Source organism: Lepidothrix coronata, unplaced genomic scaffold (assembly GCF_001604755.1).
Source record: "Lepidothrix coronata isolate B3197 unplaced genomic scaffold, Lepidothrix_coronata-1.0 Scaffold61, whole genome shotgun sequence".
In the NCBI taxonomy this organism is placed as follows: domain Eukaryota; kingdom Metazoa; phylum Chordata; class Aves; order Passeriformes; family Pipridae; genus Lepidothrix; species Lepidothrix coronata.
Genome location: NW_016690241.1, coordinates 4,505,956 through 4,533,386, shown reverse-complemented (window position 1 = coordinate 4,533,386; position 27,431 = coordinate 4,505,956). Strand labels below are relative to the sequence as shown.

General features: G+C 37.0%; 1 protein-coding gene across 1 annotated transcript in view; it reads left to right on the top strand.

Annotated features, from left to right (window-relative positions):
- LYST (lysosomal trafficking regulator) overlaps nt 1–24,074 on the top strand; it is an 80,709-nt gene extending 56,635 nt beyond the window's left edge. The window contains exons 32-54 of the mRNA XM_017817443.1: nt 406–612; nt 1,939–2,115; nt 2,586–2,662; nt 3,832–4,020; nt 4,713–4,858; nt 4,933–5,029; nt 5,646–5,707; nt 6,064–6,119; nt 7,095–7,247; nt 7,589–7,833; nt 8,560–8,626; nt 9,515–9,671; nt 10,051–10,191; nt 10,586–10,803; nt 12,176–12,406; nt 13,101–13,290; nt 14,196–14,332; nt 15,070–15,168; nt 18,628–18,767; nt 19,035–19,132; nt 20,147–20,303; nt 20,514–20,585; nt 21,932–24,074. Coding sequence (XP_017672932.1) covers nt 406–612; nt 1,939–2,115; nt 2,586–2,662; nt 3,832–4,020; nt 4,713–4,858; nt 4,933–5,029; nt 5,646–5,707; nt 6,064–6,119; nt 7,095–7,247; nt 7,589–7,833; nt 8,560–8,626; nt 9,515–9,671; nt 10,051–10,191; nt 10,586–10,803; nt 12,176–12,406; nt 13,101–13,290; nt 14,196–14,332; nt 15,070–15,168; nt 18,628–18,767; nt 19,035–19,132; nt 20,147–20,303; nt 20,514–20,585; nt 21,932–22,070 — 3,255 coding nt within the window. The 3' untranslated portion in view covers nt 22,071–24,074. The remainder of the gene's footprint in view (nt 1–405; nt 613–1,938; nt 2,116–2,585; nt 2,663–3,831; nt 4,021–4,712; nt 4,859–4,932; nt 5,030–5,645; nt 5,708–6,063; nt 6,120–7,094; nt 7,248–7,588; nt 7,834–8,559; nt 8,627–9,514; nt 9,672–10,050; nt 10,192–10,585; nt 10,804–12,175; nt 12,407–13,100; nt 13,291–14,195; nt 14,333–15,069; nt 15,169–18,627; nt 18,768–19,034; nt 19,133–20,146; nt 20,304–20,513; nt 20,586–21,931) is intronic.
- Nucleotides 24,075–27,431: the final 3,357 nt, after the last annotated feature.

Here is a 27,431-nt window from a genome sequence, read left to right as displayed (position 1 = left end):
GTTTGATAGGTGTGTTATCTTTCCATTGTGCCATGCTTGTAGTACTTTTCAAAGATGTCAGATTTCTTTTTGTGAGCACAAGCACCTCAGTCCAATGTGTGAATTCTAATCATTTGAGGTAATCCATTCAGAAACTAGGGATAAATGTAGAAGGGCTGTTCATTAAAACAAGCAATTAAAAAAACCCTTTGATTTTTAAACCCTCTACATCACAATTTTCACTTTCTGGATTGTTGTATAGTCCCTCTGACTAAATATCCAGTTTAGCTAGGAGTTGCATTCCTAATATTGGCACATAGAGACAGAGATCTATCTACCAAAATAAGTTTCATTTTAGTTACGTGAAAAACTTGGTAAAAGCAAACCCAAACCCGGTAATATTAAAAAGTTGTCCCTTTTACTTAGGGCACCAGCAGAATGACCACACCAAAACAGCAGTGGAAGAGAATTCTGTTGTCATGTAAGGACACATTCCGTACACAACTTGGGAGGCTTCTTGTGCACAGCTTGTCTCCAGGAAGGCCACTGCAAGAGAGAAAGCAGGCTTTGGAGATGGTACCTGAAGTAAACCATCAAGAGATTTTGCGTGACTGTCTTAGCCCAACTTTGCAAGTAAGCTCAAGATGTTTGAAAGAAGTCTCTAAAACCTATGTTCAGGGTTTTTTTTAAATTTAAAACTGTATGTGGCTAAAATTGTTCACTGCTGTTTTAGCAATGTTTAGTGTAATGACAATTATGTTATATGAAATGTGTTTGTATACTTCTGCAATTGCTGTATTATCTTGAGGATAGGCAGTTTTGTAAGAGGCAAGATAGGATTAAGTCTGTGTATGTTGACTCTGTAGTTGACACTGCATCTCCTGTGCAGTGCAGAAACAAAGGCAGTACTAGTTTTAACTAGTTTTAATGTGAAGGTACTAGTTTTAACATGAAGGATTTTACTGAGAAAGCTAGAAGGTGAGGTACTACCCTAAAAAAGCAGATTAAGGAAGGAATTATTCTTGCCTTGGAACTCCTTAACTGCAGACTTCCTGATACTTGTAAGAATTGATTGCAACTAGATTTTCCGAAGCAGTCAGTCCTCCAACAAAGCAGTACTCTATCTTTTCTTACTTAGCATTTATTATGAAAGTGGAATTGTATATTCCTTGTTCTTATGTCAAATAGCTGAATAGACTGTCCCTATCAAAAAAACCCCTTTTTTGATTGTACTCTGTCAGTGCAAGCTTGAAAGAATGCATTTCTTAGAGCCGTGGTCAGAAATTGGGTATGAATGTTGCTATTTGAGATCTTCAGGAGTGCAAGAATGAAATAAATTATTTAATATATGCCACAGTTTGAGTCCCTATATACTAAGGAGAGAAAGTATTTATTGGATTAGCCTATGGCATTTACATGTTTCTGATCACATATACATTATTCAAATAAATTAACAATTTCATCAGGAAGAAAAGAGCTGATGTACTAGCAGGGACTTCTGTGGAGGAGTGTCTTGTTGAGTGCATTTATGGCCTGTGTCTGTTTAACTTCATTATCTGTCAGCTCTAATTTGATTAATCAAATGAAGTGTAGCATTCTTGGCAGGCAAAATTAGAAGTCTCTGGCACATATTTCCTGAAGTATACACAAGGCTGCAGGAGCTGAGTACTGGGAAAAGGAACTTGGCTTTCCTGCAAGCCATTTGAAAAGTGACAAGATGCTGGGGCAAGTTTTATCATGTGAAGATTAAATTCAACATGTTTTTCTAGTTTTATAAAAGTTTGTCTCTAACCATTAAAGCAGCCATTTTCTTTGAATTAGAGAATAATTAGTAGAAATCTGTGCAGTCTGACTACAAAAGGGAATAAAAGTGGAAGAAAAAAAATTGCTCAGTGTTGTATTGTGAAAATGAGTGACCATACATCTATATTCCCCTCTTCCCTTCTTTTCATCTTCTAGCATGGGCCTAAATTAGTGCTCTATTTATATGAGTTAATGCACAATCACAGCGATGGAATGACCAAAGAACAACAAAGAGCAGTGGTAGACTTCATGAATACACTGAAAAGTTGTGGCTATAAATGCATTCCCCTGAGCCCACGACCAAAACCAGATTTATTAAAAGCTTTGAAAGAGGTTTGTGAATAAAAATTTTGCTTTAAAAACTGGGTATATTTAAGACAATTGTCTGTTATATGGGGTCAGAGTTTAACTGCAGACAGTGGTTTTCTTTGGTGCATGGCTTATGCTTTTGGGAATTCTCTTTGGGTTCTAAATATTTCTATCACATATACTCAACACTTCACAGTAAGCTCACAAGCTTCTTGATTAAACATATTACTTAACCTAGGCAAAGATGGGAGTTCATAATAAGCTACTAGTATCTCTCATTGTCAAGAATTTTTATGATTTCTTGCAAAAATAAAAATTATATTTAGATATAATAAAATGGCAGTAACTGAAATGAAGCTTTGCTGGTTTTAAATGCTGTGAAGATATGAGCTGAACAGTTTTGTCAGTCTTCCGAATTGGCATATCCTTTAGTCTCTCCTTCCTTATTTCATCCATCTGAAAAAAAGAAAGTAATCTTTGAAACTTCCATTCAGGATCAGAAGAAATATGAGATGGAAGAAGGTGTAAACAAAGCTGCTTGGGAGAAGACAATGGCTAATAATCAGCAGAAGTAAGTACCTCCTTAAAGGGGCTGCAAAAACTCCCTCAGATGTTCTCTGTTCCGCACTTCCCATTGCAAAGTTGCCTGTATGATTATTATCGATGTTTTTTTTCAAATTAGCAACAACACTGGCTTTCAGATTTTTAATTTTACTGTTATATATAGGTATATACATTTTCATAGAATCATAGAATCAGCTGAGTTGGAAGGGACCTCTGAGATCAAGTCCAACCCTTGATCCAACACCACCGTGGTCGCTAGACCATGGCACTAAGTGCCACATCCAATCTCATCTTAAAAACCTCCAGTGACAGAGAATCCACCACTTCCCTGGGCAGCCCATTCCAGTGCCTGATTACCCCCTCTGTAAAGAATTCCTTCCTAATATCTAACCTAAACCTCTCCTGGCAGAGCTTAAGATAGGTTGTATAATAAATGGTATTGTGTGAACCTCAGAATACCAAATTGGTTTGTTACAGCTTTGGCATTTCACCCTTAATTTTATGGCTGTTGTATCTGTCCAGTCACCTCTGCTGTTGCCATAGTCTGTGCAATTAAATGTCCCTACAACTGATCCCAATCTTTAATGAATAAAACATTGTATTCAGCAGACTATTTGAATACTTTTGTGAGCTATGTAGACTGCTGCTACTTGGTGTAATGTAAATTTCAGTATCTTGTGGTAGATCTAAGAGTTCTTTCTATTAATTTACATTTCAGGCTATGCCATAAAAATCAGATTTGAGATGCATACACAATGTGCTTTAATGTAGGCAACTGTAGCAGCTGTAAAGGTCAGCTCAGTCAAGTCCATGAAGACAAGTGTTAAGACTTAATGTCGAATTACTTAGGAGATTTAATCAGTGGTAAATTACTGTCCTTACTCCAGATTTTTATTGTAATGAGTATACATGAATTAGTAAAGCATGCTAATATATGGTCATTGATCTTCTGACTGGCTTGTCTTGTTTTAGGCCACAAGTCAGAGGTTTTTTGATGGCTAAGAAGCAGAAAGTGTTCATGCATCTCATTACATAGGATAAGTTGCTCTGCCTCTGATGTAACAAGAACTATGGATAATAACTGCCAAGCTGATTGTATTTTATAAGGCATTTTAGTGTTTTGCCTTGCTTTTTCAGTGTGTTTATTTCACATTTTAAAATACAACTGTTCCTCAGTCTCTTTCAACGTCTAGATACAAAATCTAAAGACATTTCTAAAATAGCTGGAGACATCACACAAGCTGTGTCTCTGTCACAAGGAATGGAAAGGAAGAAAGTAATCCAGCACATCAGGGGAATGTATAAGGCAGAGCTAAGTGCCAGCAGACATTGGCAGGAACTTGTTCAGCAGCTTACCCATGATCGGTAAGTTTCTTCATCTCAGTGAAAAAGAAAGAGAGACTCAATGCCTGACATGTGCTTTTCATTCTACTTAAAGGCATGTGAAATGTAGGTGATATTAAAATTAGAATTACTTTTGCTAATTATCTGACGGTTAAAAACTTGTAAGATACTTGATTTTATGGTGAGCAACTGAGTAGCCAAGTAGTATTTCTATGCCATTTAGACAGGCTGTTTTGTCGGATATATTTTGCTGTGTCTGATGCAATGAAGAGTGTCCTAAAGTTTTCATGTCTTGCATTACGTAGATGGAGCAGAAAAATAGTTTTTTGCTAATGTTCTTCACACTAGCATCTAGATATTCTTGTTCTACGTGGATTAGTGAAAAAAGATGCTAAGTTTTTACAAAAAAACAAACTGGTATTTTCATCATTGCAGAACTAGTATTATGTCATGTTTATAGTGTTGGATGCATTGTATTGCTGTTTTTGTCAGAATTTATAGCTTCAAGAACAGGCTTACAGTAGTAGCTTGTAAGAAGTCAGTCAGTGGGATAGCTCATGAAAATAAACTAAATTGAGTCTTTTGATCCTTTTTCCAGAAATAATTGCCCAGTGTACTACTGTGCAACTTCTGCCTTTCTACTAGTTAAAGAACAGAATGAATAAGCATGTATACTGCCTCTGCTGTCAAACTCTTAACACTTTTTTTCACAGAGCACTCTGGTATGACCCAGTCTATTACCCAACTTCTTGGCAACTGGATCCAACAGAAGGCCCAAACAGAGAGAGGCGCCGCTTGCAGAGGTGCTACCTAACTATTCCAAACAAGTACCTTCTCCCAGACAGGCAGAAACAGGAAGGTAATTATAACACCTTCTAGGAGCATATCTGAATTGTAATGACTTTTAGTGCCTTATTTGTGATTTCTTTATAGGTGTGATAAAAACTCCATTGTCTTACCTATTTGAAGACAAAACACATTCTTCTCACTCCTCTACTGTAAAGGACAAAGCTGCAAGTGAGCATATAAGGTAAGGTTTGGATAACACTTACCTCCTTTTCCTGCCTTCTGCCAATCTAATGTAATAGTTGTCACTTTTTTTGTCTAAATAATTATTAAAAAAAAATTAGGTGAGAAATGAGATGTCAAAAATAGTAGGCTTTCTGCTATACTAAAAAGCAAAAGACTAGAGCTACCAAATACCAACTAGTGTGATATGCAGATGGTCCTTTTGTGAGATAAACTGGTGGCATATCTTATTTGTCGCTTAGTAGCACTGCCTGCCTTCCGTATCTTAAGATCTGGTAGGTCTTTCCATTAGTGTTCAAAAGCAAATTGTGTTTTCATCCTGTCTTGCTTTTACCATTTACTCAGCTCTGCAGTTGTGTCAATTTGCCACCTGTTACAGGCACAACTACAGCCTAAAAGAACTGCAGAGAGCACACAAAGAAATAAGTCCAAATTCACTAATGTCCAAGTCTAGAAAGCTGAAGTTCTGTTTTCTTTCCCTCTTTGGGATTTGAACCATTAGAGTCATGGTGTTGAACAGTTTTTCTTCAGCTGCAGCCTTTGAGGCTTCTTAGTTTTAGGTGTGTGGTGAAAGGTGCATAAATCCCTAAGCCATAATGTACTTCGAAATATTTCAGAGTTAATCGAAGATGTATAAGCGTAGCACCTTCTAGAGAGACCGCTGGTGAACTGTTGTTAGGTAAGTAGAATTTTCAGTCTTCATAAAAACATTTTTGGCGTAAGATTCTGTTTTATATATAAAGCTGGCTAATATTTTTAAGTAAATGAGTTGTTGCCTGACTTCTTACAGATTATATACTTTATAGATCAGTTTTGCTTTTCTTTTCTACTATTTGCATGAGTACTGTTTGGACTGCTGTTAATTTTTAAGATTGCAGGCCACTTGCTGAAAGACAATTATATTTCTGTCAAGTACTGTCTTGCCCAGGTACTATTCTTAGTATTCTTAACTGCAGGATACTGTTTATATAACCCTAAGATGCATTATACTAATAGTAATATCATGTACCTTTGTGCAACTATTTTTTGCTACAGGAAAATGTGGCATGTATTTTGTTGAAGATAATGCTTCAGACACAATTGAAAATTCGGTAAGTGTTAGAGCCCATTGTCCAGCTTTAGTTTTTCCAAACTAGAACCACATGGAGCTTTTGTCTACTGCCACTGAGATTTCTGGAGTACTAGAGTTAGAGATCTCTGGACAAACCAAACTGATTAGTTTGGTTTCAGTGTTGCTTCTTTTCCCCTGGCTGGAATCAGTGGTGATAGGAGAAAACAGGAAAGATGTGGGCCTGGATCTAGGAGGGAATGATGAAGGGGTGATGTGGGGAGGCTTCTGCATCTTACAGTCCATTGCTCCATTGAGTTCATCAGCATAAGTGCACAGAGTTTGCTTTGATCTGCACCTGAGGTAAATTGCCTTAGTGGAAGCTGGAGCACTAGGAAGCGCTTCACATCATCTGATTCTTTAATGTTATGTTTTATAGGATGTTCTAGCTTCTCCTTTAATCTATACAAGAGTATTGTTTCATGGAGGGAACTGGAGCTGACCTAATCCTTCTGATATACAAAGACTTGTATGTTTAAATTACTTGTACATCCAACAGATATTTAAAAATAATTGAGATATGGGATATACTACTGAAAGCTTTAATCTGTTTTTACAGACCTCCTCCTTGCATTTCCTAAACACACAGGTCCTGTGGTTTAAGAAGCTACCAGCTGTTTTGCTGCTTTGTCTTTCACAGAACTGTCAGAATTGGGATTCATGATAAAGCTATGCTTGCTCTGTGCTTAAGTGCCAGTAAAAATATGGCATTGCTTGCTAGTGTTAGATAGGGAACTGGAACAGCTGAGGAGCATGCATGATGTTCTGCCCACTGCCTTGAGGAGAGTGGAGGATGAGGAAAGTAGATGAGCAAAATCGCAACATTGTCTTAAAGCATCGCAGAAAAATTACAGTTTGCTTTATGATCTGCTGTATGGTTATAGGCTGACTGCATTGAAGGGTTTCTTGTTAGGAAAATCTGCTATTTAAAATAATTTTTTAATTGCAAATTCTACAGAGTTTTCATGGAGAAACTGAACCAGCATCATTTTCTTGGACGTATGAGGAAATCAAGGAAGTTCATAAGCGCTGGTGGCAGTTAAGAGATAATGCTGTGGAAATATTTCTTACAAATGGCAGAACTTTACTTTTGGCTTTTGATAATACAAAGGTAATGTGGCACCAATGCATAGTAATATATCAAAGGGTTTTACTGTGTCTTTGTAACGTGTATATTCATGCATTAGTTTTTAAGGAGACCTGTTGCATGGACTAACTAAATTCTGCATAATACCTTTGAAAGAACTTGGCTCAGCTAGACTTCTAGACAATCACAGGCATGTTGTAAAACACATCTCTGGTATATTAAGACATTAAAGAATCTTAGTAATACTAAACATTATTCCATTACAACAGATATGAGGGAATCTGTAAAATCAGGGAAACTGATGAAATCTTGGTAATTTGAGGCTTTTTAAATTGTATGATTAAATTGATGGTATTTTCTTCTAGGTCCGTGATGATGTGTACCACAACATCTTAACTAACAATTTGCCTAACCTTTTGGAATATGGAAACATTACTGCTTTGACCCACCTGTGGTGCACAGGACAGATTACTAACTTTGAATATCTGACTCATTTAAACAAACATGCGGGCCGTTCCTTCAATGATCTCATGCAATATCCAGTATTTCCTTTTATACTTTCTGACTACACCAATGAAACACTGGACCTAAATGATCCATCAGTATATAGGTAATGTGAAATGTTTGGAATTGTTTATTTCCAAATACTTGAACTGATCGTCCTGTATAGCTTTTTAACTTCATTGTACTAAACTGCACACATACATGAATGGAACTATTCAGGGACAAGCCTCATCCATAACAACTTGGGCTTTTTACAATAAGTGGCCTGTTTCACCTTGGATATTGAAATAAAATGGGTGTGTAGATACAAATGCAATGTATCGGACTTACACTGTCTTAATAGGATATGTATAGTCCACAGATTTAAATAAAGGCTGTATGTTTAAATTCATATGATTTAAGACTTCCAGGCCAACTAGCAAAAATTAAATAGAAAAGGAAATAATCTTGTAAATTACTTGGCCAGGTACTTTTGATTACAAAATCATAGTCTTCATTGTGAATGGATCTGAGTGAATTGTCCCACCCTAATAAATTTTTGTTAAGTTGATTAACATTTGTGTGCACTAAGTCTTTGTCTTCATAGGATGCTTCTGGATATAACAGAGGCACTTGGCATTTTCTTGCCTGTTAGTGTGCTGTGGATCTGAGTTTGTCTTTAGCACTAAATAAAAGTGGCTTTTTTATTTTCTGTGCTGTCTTGGAAAGTGTTATTAAGTTTCCTAATCCTTTTCATGATATTAAAGGTGTTATTCTTAATAATGCACTATTAAATGGTGTGAATCGATATTGTTATAAAAATTACAAGATATCAGTACTACTTCTGTTGCAGAAATCTGGTCAAACCAATAGCTGTGCAGTCTAAAGAAAAAGAGGATCGTTATGTGGATACTTACAAGGTAATTTGGATAACTTTTGCTCTTGCCTTTGTCCTGTGTATGGTGGCTTTAGTTTTTTTAACCTATATTGATGGCGGAAAAAGAAACTACAAATCTAGGATTTCATGTCTACAGAATTCTTATTTCCAGTATATTTTCCAGGAAGCATTTCCTGGAAATTGTTTTATAACATGCTTGGAAGTTTGTGTTTATTCCTGTAACTGCAGTCATTAATGAATTTAGTCTTTCCATGTGATACTGCTGAGGAATTTAATACCTTACACATATGACCATGCATATATTTAAAGATCCCTAAAGATCAGGAGGATAACTTGCTGCTGTTTATTTGAAATTACCTCAGTGGAGCTTGTAGCTATTTGTTCTGTTTGATAACAGAAAAGCTGTTTTCCCTCAACTACTGTTATTTTAACATACCTTACTATGATTGTAGTGCTTTTTGATTTTTTTTTTCTCTTTAGAATGTTTTAAAGGCTGTAGGAAAAAGCAACATGCTGAGGAATGAAAGCATCTGCAACTGGACTTTCAAACTTATGTCTGTCACCACAGTCTAGTGTATTATTTGCAAATACTGTTTTTTCCATTTAGTATTGAAAAGCCTATACAATGACTCTGCTGTATTAGAAAACAAGAGGCAGGGCAGTGGGGAAAAGCAGAAGTAATAAATAATGGAAAATAGGTAATTTGAATTGGCTAAAGGCTGATATGTAACTGGATTGTAAAAGAGACCACATGTTTTTCGACACTTAAAAGTATATTTTATTCAAAATCACTTTTAAATGTATGTTTTTGTAAAAATTTTATGGTTTATTCCTAAACAATTTAAGCAAGCTCTTTTTTTATCAAAGTAGGAGGTTTGTGATTTTTTTCTTTTCTCTACTATTTTTCTAGTACTTGGAAGAAGAATACCGTAAAGGAGCACGAGAGGATGATCCAATGCCCCCTGTACAACCATATCACTACGGATCTCATTATTCCAACAGCGGAACTGTGCTTCATTTCCTAGTTAGGCTGCCACCTTTTACTAAAATGTTTTTAGCTTATCAAGGTAAGGTTATGTTTGCTTGCACTTGCCTTTCACATCTGGGCCTTGTTCCAATGACCCAGGAATACTATACGTTACCCTATTCAGCATAGTTTTTCAATTCCAAATAACTGCGTTTTATAAAATTAAATCTGGTATGCTTTAACAGTAGACCCATTCTTGAAATTATCAAGCTGGACCATAAAGCTGTACATCTTACGTTTATACCTTAGTTTCTGTAGCATAAAAAGCTGACCTATATTTGACTTGCAGTCCATGTTTAACACATAGTAATTGAGGTAAAAGAATTCTAAATGTTCTCAGCTAACTACTTGAAGTTGCAGATAAGCAACTGTTAGTGTCCAGCATTGATGTAACAAATTCAGTTTGGATTTCTTTACAGATCAAAGTTTTGACATCCCAGACAGAACTTTTCACTCTACCAATACAACCTGGCGACTCTCTTCGTATGAATCAATGACTGACGTGAAGGAGCTTATACCAGAATTCTTCTACCTTCCCGACTTTCTAGTTAACAGAGAAGGTATACTTAAAGGACAACAAAACTGTATACCCAAAACAGTTGTATAATTGAGCCTATGGGTTGAAACTGAGAACATTTATATCCCTTGGTTGAATATGCTAAGCAGTAGATGTATGGGAGAAATTTGTGGATATGCTAAAAAAGCTGTTATGTAGGACTTAAGCTAAGTTTTTCCATAATTATGTCAGCGGGGCCAGGGAGTTTCCTATTTTCTGATTTTTCCGTTTAAATGAGTATGTACAGGTGGAATGTGTTTTGGAGAGACTTGTTAATGATGCTGCTTTGTTGATCAGCAATCATTGTGCTTAATGGTTTACTTTCATAGAACCCTATAAAGACCTTTCTGAAGTTACTGTCACCTAAAGTGTTGGAATATTCATTCCCCTCTTTCTAGGTTTTGATTTTGGAGTACGTCAAAATGGTGACAGAGTTAACCATGTCAATCTTCCACCCTGGGCTCGTAATGATCCTCGTCTATTCATCTTGATTCATCGTCAGGCTTTGGAGTCTGACCATGTTTCCCAGACAATCTGTCACTGGATTGACTTGGTGTTTGGTTATAAGCAAAAAGGCAAGGCCTCTGTTCAGGCTATTAACGTCTTTCATCCTGCAGTAAGTATTTGTTAAGCTGTGTGTTTGTTCATTGCCCTTAGTAACTTAATGGGAGGAAGTTCAGTCTGACTTGCTTGGAAAACATGCAACATGAAGCAAGATCCCTCTCTCATGAAATGTTGAAGAATAAGGAAAGGCTTTAACTGTTTCAATGTGGAACTGATAAGATCCCAGGGAGTGTTATGAGACTTGGTAAATTTGTGTTCCTCTTTCTTGCCTTGAGCTAGGCATGGGGAGTGATCGAGTTGTGGGTTTAGACTTTCTAGATAGTTGTTTGCAGTGTCTTGCAGTGGTATACAGGTGCTACTGTGTTTGTGTGTATCTGCTGCCATCTCATTCAAAAGCTTTTCATTTAGACAGATGGTGCTGCAGCTTTTGATATGATTAAAATAGTTCCCTTTGTCCTGAGCTCATTATTTGTGTTCTTTCCTTCATATACACCTCTGTCCCTCTTATGAGCCCTTTTCCCTACAGTAAACTCAATTTCAAATAAGTCTTCATTTAAAGATTTTCAGAATTTCACTACTTAATTGTAACATGGATGTCTTGAATTATATTCTTTAGCTTTAATCCTTACTATCACAAGGTTAGCTCGGCCAGGTAGTCCTCGTTTTAAATGCATTCAAATGTGTTCCATGTTTCTAGTGTTTGTTCTGTATATGAAAAAGCTAATAAAACAGTAGTGTTTAGCTTATAAAAAGCTAATAAAACAGTGGTTAGGGCTTTTTCAAGTAACCATTCAAATGCTTTTCTTCCTTTTTTTCCTCTTTTTGTGCTTAAGTGTTGACTTAGTACCATAAATTTCAAATATTAAGTTTGCGTGTTCATTGTTTTTTAAAGTAAAAAGTTAAGGCCTTTGTCAGCACGACTGAGGAAGAGTGTGTGGTACACAACTAGAGAGGCATAAAAAAAAAAGTAGAAGAAGGAAATGATTTCCACTCTCTAGAAATTTGAGGTTTCTTTTACACTCTCTATCCCAAAACAGAGCTTTATTTTTTATATACTCTTTAAAAAGAGGTACAGAAAACACTCTTCTAATTTCTTATTTATCAACAGGAACCTGTCTGGTTTTGCACAGATTCATAAGGGTCTCAAAAAAACGCTTTGACAGAAATTAGACACGGCATATATGTAGGAGCAGCTCACATGATAAATCTTGAAGTGATAGTTATTTCCAGTAAAGATGCTGTGATGAGGTTACTGTTTTCAGTGGCTCTTTAGTCAGCAGAGCCGTTGTGGGATGGCTTCTGGTCCAAGTTTTAAACAACTAAAGAGTTTGCCTCTGAATTTGTGTGTGTTGTAAAATCTTTCCCAAAGATAAAGCTGACAAGCTTATTCTTACCCTTCCCCTTTTTTGTTTCCCCTTCTCTAGACCTATTTTGGGATGGATGTTTCTGCTGTTGAAGATCCTGTTCAGAGGAGAGCCCTTGAAACAATGATAAAAACATATGGGCAAACACCTCGTCAGCTGTTCCATGCAGCACATGTTAGTAGACCTGGATCCAGACTTATCATGGAAGGAGAACTTCCTGCTGCCATGGGATTACTAGTGCAATTTGCTTTCAGAGAAACCAGAGAACACACTAAAGAAATAATCTATCCAGTATGTAATTTTGATTTGCAAGATAGTTTAATATTCATAGGCTTGTAATTGTTATACCCTCGATTTACAGTTTCCTTCCTAAAACTACAACTTGTTACCTATATTGTACTGTAAAAAAAATACACAAAATTAATAAGTGATTAGTAAATGAAAATTATTTTCATGCATTTGTGATGTATTTTGTGTCAAACTAAGATCTGAGTTTATTTTGGTTATGGAAAAAGGGTGTTGGAAAGCATTTCACTTAACCAGTTTTATACTTTCAGTGATGAATCCTGGAATCTGTATGCAGACCTATAGTAGGCAAACACATACTGTGCTTTCTGCCATCCTCTGCTTTTTTACTGCCTGTAGGACAATTAAACTTTCTTTGCTTCAAACACTTGTTTTCCCTAAAGTCCACTGAGAAGCTGAATCCTTGCATTTAGAGAAATCTGTATTTTTCACTAAACTACCTGAAATACAAGCTTACTATCTCTGCCCTTACAGAAGTAGCAGTACTCCCTTAAAGTAGAGAGTTTGGGTGATGGTACTGCAGTGCTTTGAACTTGACTTTCTAGTATTTTTAGAATACTTCAGCTGTTCTAACCATATGATTGCTTATGGGAAAGTGATATAAATCATTCTTCAGTACTAATGAAATAATATTTTTCTGAAAATTCTTTAATTTGAACCTTATCTGTGCTTGTTTTAGAGTCCATTACCATGGATAAAAGGCTTAAAGTGGGGAGAATATGTTGGTTCCCCAAGTGCTCCAGACCCGGTTGTCTGCTTTAGCCAACCACATGGAGAAAGGTTTGGCTCTCTCCAGGCTTTACCAACTAAAGCTATCTGTGGTTTGTCCAGCAAGTTTTGCCTATTGATGATATATAGCAAGGAACAAGGTACGAATTTGTGCTTATTCTCTATATGCACAATACATGTGAAATGAGTAATTAAAAAAATTAAATCTAATGCTACTATTGCTTTCCAGCAAACTTCCCGAATTTAGTTGCTTGTGCCAAGGATTGATTTATAAATCCATTAACAGTTTCCATGTGTGTGGTGTCTTTCCTGGAGAGTGTATTTTACTTGTAATTTTCAGTGCTACAGTAGAGGCATTCTATAATTAAGTTAATATTTTCCATTAAAGTGAGTGAAGCATGAGGATTTTACTTTAGAACTTGCCAGCAGATTGAGTCCAAGAACTGAAAAACAGATGAAAAACCACATGTGGCAACAGGAAGGAAAATTTAAGGCATGTTTTTTAGAGGCAGAGAATGAGGAAAATTATCAGTGAAAAAGCAGAGGTGAAGGATGATCTGCTTTCAGACAAACTTCTCAGAGGGATTCCTATTGATAATGTACAAACAGGTTCTCATAACCTCTTTTGTATTTATGGTAATGTGTACTAGTGAAGGTTGGCTAGTACCTAGTTGGCTTCACATTTAGTCAACAAAAGTAACATTCTCCTTGAAGTTATTAGCAATAATTTCTCTAGCTGGGAAGTACTGTCAGCCTCTTATCCTTTTCTCCACTCTCAAGATATGCAGCACTTCAAAAAAAGCATTGCCCAGGTTGCAAACTGTCTTTGGAGAAGACTGAATGTTTATAGAGTCTCTGAAAAGTCTATTTGTTTATAATACATTACAGATTACATAGCGTAAGAGAAAGTATCTTATTTTGAAACTTTGAGGTTTTTTTATATTCTAGCTCGAGATAAAACATGAATCTGAGATTTTTATTGTTGACTATTAAAGTGGTCAAGTCTGGTTGCATATATGACACAATATTATATGTCTTCCTTCAGGTGTGAGAAGCATGCACAGTACTGATATTCAGTGGTCAGCTATCCTGAGCTGGGGATATGCTGATAATATTTTACGACTGAAAAGCAAGCAAAGTGAACCTCCAGTAAATTTTATACAGAGTTCACAACTCCATCAGGTAAAAAAAAAAATCAGTCTCTTAGTCTTTGATTTAACATTGGTGGTTTAAGTGGTGGCTTGACTTGGCAGTAGGTCATCTTCCTTTTGTTTTTCTTGGAGATGAGCATCCAAACACAACTGTCTTTAATCTTTTTTATTTCCTTTGGAATGTGTTCCTCATGGCTCCACATTATCTTGTTCCTGGGTGTTTTCCTGTACTAGGTAAAGATTCCTTTTGAATGCATTTGATTTTTGTAGCTTTTCCTTCCTATGGAATATTGCTGTGGATTTTAAAAAGTTGTGTGCCAGGAAAAGCTAATACAGAAAAAAATCAGAGATGCCTCATGTTAGAAGCAGAACTCCTCTATAGTTTAGGATTCATCTGAAAAAGATTATTTAAAAGATTGTTAGGGAACATTGCATAAACTCCGTCACACTTCAGTGATTGGTGAGATTCTGCCAAAACATTTTTGGCTGACGTGGCTGTAGATCTAGAAGTCTGCCCTAGTTCACTGCTCACTAGTGGTGAATTCCAGGCTAAATAAGATTTCTCTCTTTGGTTTCTAAAGTAATAACAAATATAACCTAGAGCAGCTATATTTTAACTCTTGGATTTCTTTAACTTAGGTATTTTACATGGCTTTTCTTAGGATAACCAATAAAGAATCAGTTTGACCAAATGCTATGGCATAATGAATACAGCAGTTAGAATAGTTTCTGTTCTAACGTGTCCTGGCTTTGTTTTGTATTTCCAAGGTAACAAGTTGTGCTTGGGTGCCAGACAGTTGTCAGCTGTTCACAGGTAGTAAGTCTGGTGTCATCACAGCATATATGAACAGATTCACTAGCAGTACGGTAAGTTACATTGCATAAAATTTATATTAAAGGATTTAGGTGTTTGCTATTGGTCTTTTTTTAAATAGGAAAAGTGAGAAAAGGGGCCTGGCTTATATTCTGGACAATTGCTAAAAAAAATCATGTGCTTTCTTTGTATGTATTTTTGAAGGATCCTCTTTGATATCTCAGCATGTTTGTGTGCTTTTCTTAAGCTTTTTTTCACATATTGCTAGCCTTTAATCAGCCCTCATCATCTGAGTGAATAACTGGTTACATACACAGCTCTGACTATATTCATTTCAGGGCTTGAAATTGAAGCTCTCTGGCACAATAAAGCTCCCTGCATTAAGGAGTAATTTTTTCTGTGAAGGAGACAGAGCCTTTTCATGCCTTAACTGAAACTTTGGAATGCAATTCCCTGAAGTAAATAACAATTCAAATGCAGAAGGCACTTATACTACAGAGAGCCAGCCAGGATGAAATCTCAGACGCTGTTTATATTAACCACCAAGCCTCTTTACTTTGTCATATTCTCCAAGGGGAAAAGCTGTGAGGAGTGAAGGCAGAACGTATCTTGCATTTCTTAATGTGTTAGTGGAAAATACTGAGACTACTAGAAATTCCCTTGATACTGTTTGCTAATAAGCATGATATGAAAGCATAAATAGAACTCAATCATCTGATTTTTGACTGAGTTTCTAAGCTTCTATCTGTCTTTCTTTAGCAGTAACTTCTATTCTTCATAGTTTTAACAGAGAGTATACAACTTTCCTAACAGCTCATTTTAGGTGTGTCTGCAGGATTACCCATAGCAACAAATGAACTAAGCTGATTTCTCAAATTTAGCCTGATACAGATATTGGCAAATTTACCACATTTGTGATATTGTACTCCTTAGTGCTCTTGAATTACTGCATTAGCATGAGCTGGAGAGAACCTTGGTATGATCTGCTATGCCTACCCAGTTTTCTCTTTTCACTAGTGGCAAACAGCAGATGCTTAGACTAGGAAGAGCACAAACACAGGAATTTATTTCTTTTCCTTGGCTTTCCTCCAGTTTCTGGTGATCTGTCACTCAAATTTCCTGAGTTCAGTAGCACTTAGAGTATAAAAAATGAAGTAGAGCTTGAAGCCTGCAAATTTCAGTCGGTTTGATCTTAAGTCAGACACCTTAGCTGCTCACAAGAATAGTCAGCTTGTAAATAACCTGTACTGAGACTTTCAATTCCAGCTAAATTTTTTAAAAATACAAATGCAATGTACTTGCCTTCTGCAAAGCTGAAAAGGAACTCCAGTTAATGGGGTTACGATTCTTCAGTTCCTTCTATTTCCTAAAAACAACTGACTTTTGTTCAGCTGTACAGATGTTATTGTCTTTGAGACCATCTTTGCTGAATTTCTCAGCACTGACAGTTTTACGTGCCCCAGGCAGACTGACCTTGTGCCAATTTTGTAGGAATCAGTTGAGTCAGTTACCCAAGTCAGGGCTGCAGGGAATGCAAATGTGCTTCCTAGCATCTGCTCTGTATCCATCTGTCAGCTGATCAGTGGTGAAGTGAACAGTCTGTTATAAAGCAGTACTTAAAATGTGACTATTTTGCCCTGTTTCACATTTGTATAAATGCAATGCATAGGCATAAAGCGGATACTATGTTGTTAATTGGATATGGGAATTCAAAGGCATGCAATCAGAATGCAAAAATGGCTCCACAATGTGCTTCACGTGCTCTGTTTTTTCCTGGCCTTTATGATGGTCAAAAACCAATGAGGTACTGCTTTGAAACTGTGATCCCTGTTGGCAATGCCATACCTTCAAGAAAGCCTTGGTCACAGGTTTCTGGTTGTACGTATTACTCCAGCCTTCACTTGCTGACTGTTAGGGTTGTCTTGCAAACAAAGCACTTTCATGATCTGTTTTGAGTAAAACTGGTAAGGAATCATTTAAATTTTCCACTCAAGTGCTGCAGGCAGTCATTTAGGGCAACCAACAGAAAGAACTGCTATTTAAAGGTAGATATATATGTGCATGTTTTCCCACATCTAGATACTGTTTTCGGGGTTGTCATCTAAAAGCAGGTGGTAAGTAAAAACGGGACATTGCTTCAGGCATGAGATAACTATTTCATAACTTTTTAGAACTTTAAACCAATTGTATTAAGTTGTATTAAAATTCCAGCTTATCTCATTGCAAAGAAGATCAATAAACTGTTGCTATTAGTACTGAAGAGAGAAGCTGCTAAAGGTGAAGGCTGCTTTTGGTTCAAGTGTTGAAAGGCAGATCAATAGCATCACTTATAGGAGATGGGAGGAGCACAGTAGAAGGGTTATCAAAATCAGTTCTTCATAAAATCACAATCTTATTTGTTGCTGTTATGGAAAACTTTGGTATATTTTTTTTCTCTAAACTGAGCAAGGATTTAAGAAGGATTTTTATATGTGAGGTGCCACACTGTTCTGAGAATGACAGCTGGATACTTTCATAAATGTCTTACTTAGATGCTCAGTAACGAGCAAACTAGCAGGTCTTCCTGTAGTCAAAGTTTATTACCTTTTCCAGTGTTACATAGATTATATTGTCCCTGTTAGTGCAGAAAGACATGTAGATTTTCTACAACCTGTGAGTTGAGCATATGTGTATTTTTCTCTCCTGTTTCAACTTTCAAGTTGTTTTTTTTTTGTAGAACTGCTGTATGCATCCTGTACCCTCATAGAAAAATGCAGATGATGTGCTCTGACACATGAGAAAAGAAGCAGAAAAATGTTCTGTTCTTTTACAAAGATTATTCTAATCCCTGTACAGCAAGTTGTCTTAAATAAAGCATTAGTATTCTGATTAAGCAGCTCCTTCAATTTAGCCAGTTTTCAGGAAGTCTGAATCATTTAAAATTATATAAGTCAAATAAGAAGTGTTGTTTGGTGTTAAATTTTGCTGCTTTGATTTTTATTAAAGTGCTAACACTTTCTAGATTTACACTTGACTTCCTGCATGTTTTTCCAACTTGTTGTCACTGAAGAACTTGGCACCAATTTGAGAAGTTCCTAGTAATTTACTGTATGGAGAATGACAACTTCTGAGCTAGGTTTTCCTTTACATTTCTAAGTGGTTCCATGAGATGCTAAAATACTGAGAACTGTTGTTTCACTGTCGTGTGGAAATAGCAGTCTTGCAGAAAACAAATCAGCCAATTTCAAGGTGCGTAATAGAGACAGAAGTACTGTAGTCTTCATTTCATTGGATCACATCAAAATGTTTGCTTAGACTACAGCACTCGAAGCAAAAAGTTGAACATTAATGATATCTGTCTTACCGTATTGTAAGGCATTAAACATAATAAAGCATTAACATCAGTTGCTAAACTGATGATATCCACTTTTTGAAATCCAAGAATTAAACTTGTTCCTAGGCTTATCTTTTTCAGAAAGAGACATTAATTTTCTTTTTCATGAGAATTCCTGTTTTGTCTTGCTATTTTTCAGCCTTCAGAGATAGAAATGGAGTCGCAAGTCCATCTCTATGGACACACAGCAGAAATAACAAGCTTGTTTGTGTGCAAACCATACAGTATAATGATAAGTGTCAGCAAAGATGGAACCTGCATAATATGGGATTTGAACAGGTACAAGTATATATGCAACTCTTTCAACTAGCTTTCTTACAAGTACTGGCTTTCCAACTTTTGAGTATCTTTGCTCTTTTAAAGCTAATTGAATTTGTTATGTGAAGTCAAACCCTTACTGTTTTTTCCCATGGAGGGCTGAAATTCTACAGTGAATATGAAAAATACCAGAATTGAAATTAATACAGCTTTTTTTAATATTTTCCTCTAAGAACCTGTTTTGTGTGTGAGTCTGAACTTTAGGCTTGTTCCCTTTGTTTTCTTCAGGCTGTGCTATGTCCAGAGTCTGGCTGGACACAAGAGTCCTGTGACTGCAGTTTCAGCTAGTGAAACAACTGGTGATATTGCAACAGTTTGTGATTCAGGTATATTTGTCAGTCAAGAAAGCTGTTTTGACTTACAAACTAAATAAACCATGACACTTTTGTTATTAAATTAGCTACTGAGCGTGTATTAATCATGGATGCATTGGGTCAAATAGAAGCAATGTTTTGCTTTTTTTACATAGTAACATAGAAATTGCTTCACAAATGATTAGGCAGGAGTTTGAGTACAATGTAGAGATACAAAGGCTAGCTAATAGCTTGATCTCTTCATAGGAGACTTGAAATTTCAGCAGATTCCTGGGAGACCCACATTCTGTGAAGTTGACCGCTTTCATTTTAACAGACGTTTGTTGTCAAAGGAACAGGTCTTCAGTGGAGTACAGTGTATTACAGAGCACAGGCAAAGAGTATTAAAGGACAAGGGGAAATGATTCTGACATTTTCAGAAATGTAATATTTAGGTTTTTAAACTTACATGGAGACTATGAATTCCATTTCTGTAGCTTACAAACCATTTTTTTCTGCAAAAGATTGTGTTCTTCTTTAATTAGTAAGGGACGTGAATTTCAATTCTTTTTAAGACAAAGCAGTAATTGGGTTATTAGTTCTTTGACAGAATCAAATAATGGCAGATAACTAGGTAAGAGAACTGTGCTTGCTACTTTTAAGTATTTTGCTTAAAATGCAAGCCAAGGTACAAGAAACAGATGCTTAAAGTCACTAGTATGAATTCCATCTTAGTGCCTTCCCTATTGGTACATGAAAATTAGTCATTTACAAAGTAAATTCACATAACATTTTGTAAGTAAAATGTTCCATAAGTATGATGTGATGTCTTCTAAATCACTTCAGTGGCTGGTAATTCGTGTGTTCCCTGTCACAGAAAGAGGGATGAAGTAATAGTTTGCTGTAGCGCACATCGTTCAGTCATTTAAACCTTATGATCTTTCAAGAAGTTAAATTCTTTGCAGCAGAACATTTAAGTATTATAGGCTTTTCTGTGGTCTAGACTTAATTTTTTTTTTAATACTCCTATGCTATGTTCTGTTGCAGTTGGAGGAGGTAGTGATTTGAGACTTTGGACAGTTAATGGTGATCTTGTTGGACACGTGCACTGCAGGGAAAGTATTTGCTCTGTTGCTTTCTCTAACCAGCCTGAAGGTGTGTCTGTCAACGTGATTGCAGGGGGCCTTGAAAATGGAGTTGTAAGGTAAGTATTAGAAATGTTTATTTATTAAAATGCTCTATAACTTAGGCTTACAGTTTGAGAGCATATAGCCAAACATCATGCTGATATTTGGCTTTAAAGAAGATGGACAAGCTGTTACTCAGCTTGCAATCTTGTTAGTTGCTAAATAGGTTATGTTTATCACTGAGATATTTGTAAAATTAAGTGTGAAGAAAAATGACTTTCTTTCAGACTGTGGAGTACGTGGGACTTGAAGCCAGTACGAGAAATAACATTTTCGAAGTCAGCCAAACCTATTGTAAGGTAAAAAGATCTTAAGCATATAATAAACAGATTTTTTTTTTTCCTGGGGGGGGAAAAAAAACCAAAACCACAACAAAATAGTCTTGAATGTTGAACATGAATTTGATGTGCAAACAGGAGGTAAACGCCCATGTCTAAAAAGAGCGATGTAAACCTACTAATTATTCATGAAAGCAAAATGAGCACAACTGTACTGTATTTTTAATGACAGTAATAACTAGGTTCTGCTGCTGGCAGATGGAAAGTAGCAGGATTCCCTTGAGAACTGAACAATAGCTACTTTTCTTGTTCTTAAATTTAATATTTTTCCCCAGAATCTGTGTTAAAATGAGATGATCTTAACTTTGCTGGACTTAAATAAACAGAATATTAGTTCCTCAGAATTAAATGAAAACACTGCATTTTCCCTCACCATTTTTTTCTGAAGCTGGAGGGAAATGGTGGAGAAAGGGGTAAACTCAGAGAAGCCTGGAAGCTGCCATTTTGGAGTGCTTGTGTAGTTCGTTTTCTGAGTCCCCTTGGTTTACATAAGCAGAATTATTCTCATGCCAAAGTGTTTTCAGAACACAGTCAAAGGATTGAATCTTTGATATCCCCAGTGGTACAGTAGTCTGCACAGAGGTTTTAGAGTCATGGCAGAATTTTATCATCTTAATGCTAGTGCAGTAACAAATCACTATGAAAAAATTTGTTTTGACCCTTGCTGAAATATTTAAAATCTAAACTACTGTGTTTTTTTAGAAATGAAAAAGATTGTCTGATAGCAGTTATTGTCTTTGTTGCCTTCCTTAAGAAGCATAATTCACAAAGCTTGTTGATAATGAATTAGTAGCTATTGAATAATTTAAAGTTCCCTGCTTAAATGCAGGATGAATGCTGACCTTCATGCTCTCTAACATTATCCATGGCATGACTGAAGGGCTTTACTAGCTCTGTCATAGCTCAAGAAATGCTTATCTGAACAAAAGTCCAGTGCTGGGCCATGAAATCTGATTGATTTAGTTTCTGCAATTGTCAGCAAGCAAGTTCAGAGGGCCCTGAGCTCTGTTGCTGAAAAGCCTTCCTTTCAGAAGCAGAAGGGGTACAGCCCAGGGAGAGTAGGATGCTCCTACTGATCCTGCCCTTTTCTTTGACACTGCAAAGAAATGCACAGCAAACTGTGGGGGATGTTGAAGTGCTGCCCAAAGCTGTAGTTCAGCCTGTTTGGTTACAAAAATGAGTAAGCAGGTATCGGTCTCCCTGGACAGTTGATCTTTGTTGGCTAAACCCTCATGGGTTTTTAATGTCTTCTAGCATTTTAAATAGCCACCTTTGATATAAAAGTAGGCTATCTTCTTGTTTTTCAGCCTTACGTTTTCCTGTGATGGCCATCACTTGTTCACAGCCAATAGTGATGGAAATGTCATAGCCTGGTGTCGCAAGGACCAGCAGCGCTTGAAGCTCCCCATGTTCTATTCATTCCTTAGCAGCTACGCGGCTGGGTGATGACTACTTTTGCTGCTAACTTATGTCTCTGATGCACTTTAAATCCCAAATAGATTATAGAATCTCTTATTTAACTGGACTTTGGAGTACTTTGAATGTCTCTAGAATAACTGAACAGTTGTTTTTTTTTTTAAGAACAGTCTAAGGTGGCTGTAAAATTGCATATGTGCATGTACAAACTTGAAGCATATTCAGGTCAGCAGGAAGCTCTGATCATATTCTCCAATACCAGCAAAGTGACTCATAAATGCTCTAACATACAAGTCAAAATGCTGCAATGTAAAACACAGCAGTATTTTTTAAATCGCTTCTAGGACAGAAGCGATTTAAAAAAATTGATTATGCTTATTCCCTCTCTTAGGTTGTAAAATATCAGCAGCATCAAGTTCTGTAAATATCTATTCAAATGTCAGCATGTGTATATCTGATTAGTTGAGCATCGTATGGTTAGCTCTGGAATAAGCAATCCAAAACTTAAAAATCAAAGACCACTTAAAATTGCTTTTTTTGAGAAGCAAAGAACTTAGTAGGTGCTTTTTGCACCATCTTATGGTATTGTAATGCTAAAAATTGAATTTCTGTTATCTTTATATTTGTAACTTTTGACATCTTCTCTGTTAATGTAATAGTCTTTGCAACAGACAAAAATAAAATATTTGTCTTAGTGACGGGTCAACAGCTCATAGCATCATGAAACAATTGTTAGATCACAATGCAGAGTTAACTCCCTAACTTTGTAATAGTTAGCTATTGCAATTATGTGGCAGAATATCTATTATGAACATACACAGCTTATCTTCCAGAGCTCTAAAAAGAGGTGTTAAAGGCACAGATGTTCTTCTGTTCCAGTGTCATTGAGATTCAATACACTGCAAAATGTTTGAATCTAACTGCTTGAATAATCAATGTTCATAGGCATCAGATGACTTGGAAAGGTTTACACAGATACACTGTGCAAATTTGTTATTTATTCCTAGGTGCTATTTTTTTTGGGGGGGGGAAATAAGCCTCCATTGTAAAAGGCTTAACAAATTTGAATTCTTAGGCCAGATGAAAAATTATTGTTTCAGGCGAAGGATTTGAAGACCTCTAAACCTGACACCATGAATGAGTGCCTACTAGTCATGCAAATGGTAAAACAAGAATGGTACACAAGTCTGATGTAGTTACATTTTTCTTTTAAATTGCTTTGCTTTTTCATCCCTGACATGTTCTGCAATTTCCATACCGTCAGACTGCTGTATCTTCTCATGTTTAAAGTTCATCTCCTTTTAAAGTTCATCTCTTTTGAAAACACTGTATGCGAAATTGTCAAGTTGTGACAAAGGTCACACACACAAAAAATCTTCACGCTTTTGAATATTCCAGTCAGTCTTCTGAAATTCTTGCAACTTCCCGGCTGAAGAACTTTGCAAACTAGAAACACTTAAGAAAAGTGTTCTCATAGTTCATGACATAAAGTCTCCTCTTCGGTTCAGTTAAGCAAGTGGCTACATACTGTATGAATTGACTTTTAAACTGTGTATATTGTAGCAGGCTTGTATGGGATGGCTTTAGTCATGTTTTTCTCTGTCTAAATGTAACGTAAGGTCCTAATACAGACCGAAGAGCTAAAAGCTTCCTGGCTCATGTTGAAGTGATGTGCTTTGTTTAAGATAAAAAAGACAAACATTGTGGTTTGGGGGTGCTTTTGTGCTCCCTGGTTTGGGGTGTTGCTCACAAAGGCTTATTTTTTATAAAGTAGAATTCCACTTGTTACAAACCAATATGCAAAATTGCTGGCCTTGTAAAGAGTGCAATATTATATATTTTTATGTAAAAGTAAAAAATGATTTTTTTGAAGCAAGGAATATTTATTCAGCTTAACATTCTGGAACTATTAAAATAACATTGCAATAGTGTCTGTGCATGATGTACTGAAATTTCCTGTAAATGTCACATTCCACGTTGTCTTTGTATATACACTGTCACATTGTCGGGTAATAAACAGATCTTTATACCAAATAATTTTGAGATTATTAGAAACATGTTTCTGGCTTAGTTGCACCTTTCTCACCTTTGTCCAGATCAATTTCTGTGATTCTCAGAAATTCTTTCTTATTTTAAAATTCATGAGGTGGGGAAGTTCTATTTATGGACTATGTCATGTGCTTGTCAGACTGAAGGTGGCGAGTGTAAGATGGGAAGTGGGAAACTCTAGGCATATCACTTTGCACACGTGTGCATTTGTCCTTCCTTCCCATAGGATGCATGACTAGAATTTGGATGAAGTGATGTCTCTCAAAGCAGAGACATTCCCCTTGCTTCCTGCTGCCTCGTCCCTGAAAACCTGTCTGAACTGAAAAGGCAGAAAAGGAATTCCTGTCTGGCTTCTCTGAGAGATGGGTGGAAAGCGGGAGCCTGGGATCTCTGTCAGGCATCTGATAGGATGTAAGGCTCTCTCTGTTGGAAGCCAGGGTCTGGGGAGAGGTTTGTGTGGCAAGGCCTGTCTACCTGATACCACTTGCAGGATTCTGTGGTCAACCCAGACCTTTATGTTCTGATTGTGGAGGGACCTAGTGAGAAAGGGAAGGGAAGGCAATAATCAGATTGTTACTCGTGGTGGAGAGAGGGAGTCTCTAAACCATTACTGAAAAAGGGAACCCTGATCTTGCATTTAGAGATGTTTAGGCAAACCCATGACAACGAATAGGAGAAACAAACAAAAAAATCAGTAGAGAACTGATATCTGTGAAGTGAATTAAATGAGAGAATTTTCTGCTGGAAAAACAGTTTCTGTGAGAAAATTAAAAATACCTTTCAACTTTTACTCTGAAACATCAACTTTAAAGATCATTTTTGCATTTAAACTACATTGATCTTTGAAGAAAGAGTTGAAAGAGTTTCTTATACTGAGCAAGAGTCCTCTTCCTCCCTACTTCCAGGATTTCTTGACTACACTTGCAGGATTTACTATGCATTTTGCAGAGATAATTTTAGAGAGCAGTGGGGGAATTATCACCTGGCTTGCTACTAAAAAACTTTTAGTTTATCTTTTAGTTTCTTCACACTTTCTTTTGTTTAAAGCTGTATTGGGTTATTTTTTTTTTCCTTCTTGAATATGGAAACAGAAATCACACTATGCTGCTACTCTATCACAAAAACAAACAACAAAGCCAGAAAAACCCTAAAAAAACCCCCAAAACCAATTACTACTTAAAATTTTTGCTTGCCTTAAAAAATATCCACTGGAATATTAGGTAAGTCTCCATACGTACAGACAGTACTATTTCCTTTGCTACTGTAGTAAGTTACAAACTACTGACAAATGACCTCTGTGTAGAGATTTATTTGCCATTACTGCTCTGGAATGGGGTCAGAAAGCCACTGATTTTGCATCTGGATCCCTGTAATAGGCTGTGTTGTGCATTTCACAATTTTGAACAAGGATTAAAAATTAAATGTGACTGCTTCAATTAGACTTCTATTCTAGACTACACAGCAGAAAGTAGTTGAGTAAAAACAGGAGTTTGCTCACTGTTTCCAGCTTTAAGCTAGCATTCCCAGAAAAAAAAAATTAAATCTTGATTCTCTAATGCAAATTACTGAAGCCCATGTAATCTTCATTAGGGGCTAGTTCATGTAAATTCAAGGAATAGAAGTTCATGTTAGCTGTATGGATATTGCCTTCAGAACCTATGGGCCAACTCTGATAGGAGACTCCTGGTTGTGGTGGAAGGTAAGAGTTTGCAGATTAAAAGAAAGCATGTCTCTGTAATTATGAAAATACATTTTAAAACAGCCATTCCCCACCCTCATATTTTAGCTTTAGTAATAAAATTGCTAGAATCCAGAGGTAAAAATTTTGTGTAAATGAGTGACAACTGTCTGATTGCTAGAACCATTGAGCCTGTGCTCTTTGTCCAACAGCTCATAAATTCTTTGTCTGGTAAATGGAATTTTTTGTTGAACATGAATGAAAGAGCAGCAGCATGAGCCAATGAGGTTTCCAATCAGTTTCTGGAACTCTAGTTAGGGGAAGCTTCTGAACTTACCTATTTAGTAATGTTTACCTTCTTCCTGCTGCATTTCCTTCTACCAAGCCACCACCCCAAGAGCCATTGACTCAGTCTCAAAAGAGGCTGCCCTTGCTCCAAGTCACCTTTGAAAATGGGGCTCTTCCCTGTTCTCTTTTGTATAGAAAACAAATGTGACTTGGAAATGCTTCTGCTCTATTATGATGGAATGAGAAGAAGTGCTGATGGATGGGTAGGAGAAAAGGGTGACCAGCATACACTCCTCCAGAAGGAACAGCACATTACTGGGGAATAAAATAAGTGATGACAATTTTTTCAGTTAAAAATGTTAATTGGCACTTTTAACTGCTGCTGACCTGTATGGGTTTTATATGGAAAAGTATATAAATATTGATCTATGAAGCTGAAGTTTTCTGATGTACTAACCCCGACAAGGTGAGTCTAAGTGCCCCTTTCCCACAGCAGTTCCTTTCCTCAGGGCAGCTTTTTCCTTCATCCTTCCTTTGTTCAGTGAGACAGGCAGTGTGGGCTCTCACCCCAAACCCCTGGGTCATGCAAGTTTTCCAGTTTGAGGTACAGTGCTGCAGGCTGGAGGTGGAGACTGGAAGGCAGCCCAGTGGAAAAAGGCCCTGGGGGTGATGGTCAACAGCTGGCTGAACATGAGCCAGTGTGTGCCTGGGTGACCAACAAGGCTAGTGACATCCTGGCCTGTATCAGCAATAGTGTGGTCAGCAGGACCAGGGAAGTGATTGTCCTTCTGTACTCAGCACTGATGAGGCTGCACCTCCAGTACTGTGTCTGGTTCTGGGCCTCTCAAATCAGGAAAGAAATTGAGGTGCTGGAGTGAGTCCAGAGTGGGGCAATGGAGCTGGTGAAGGGTTTGGAGCACAGGTCTGATGAGGAGCAGCTGAGGGAGATGAGGTTGTTTAGCCTGGAGAAGAAGAGACTTGGGGCAGACCTTATCACTTTCTACAACTATCTGAAAGGAGGCTGTAGCCACGTTGGGGTCGGCCTCTTCTCCCAGGCAATGAGGAGACAGGATAAGAGTGACAGGATAAGAGGATGTAGTCTCAAGCTGCACCAGAGGAGGTTCAGGTTGGACAACAGGAGGAATTCCTTAACATAAAAGGTAATTAAATATTGGAATGGATTGCCCTGGGAGATGGTGGCATCACTGTCCCTGGAAGTGTTTAAGGAAAGACTGGACATGTCATGGTCTAGTTGACATGGTGGTGGTCGGTCATAGGTTGGACTCGATGGTCTCAGAGGTCTTTTCCAACCTAATTGATCTGTGATCCTGTTTGAGAAATACCTGGACGACCCTCTGATCCCTAAATCCTGCTAG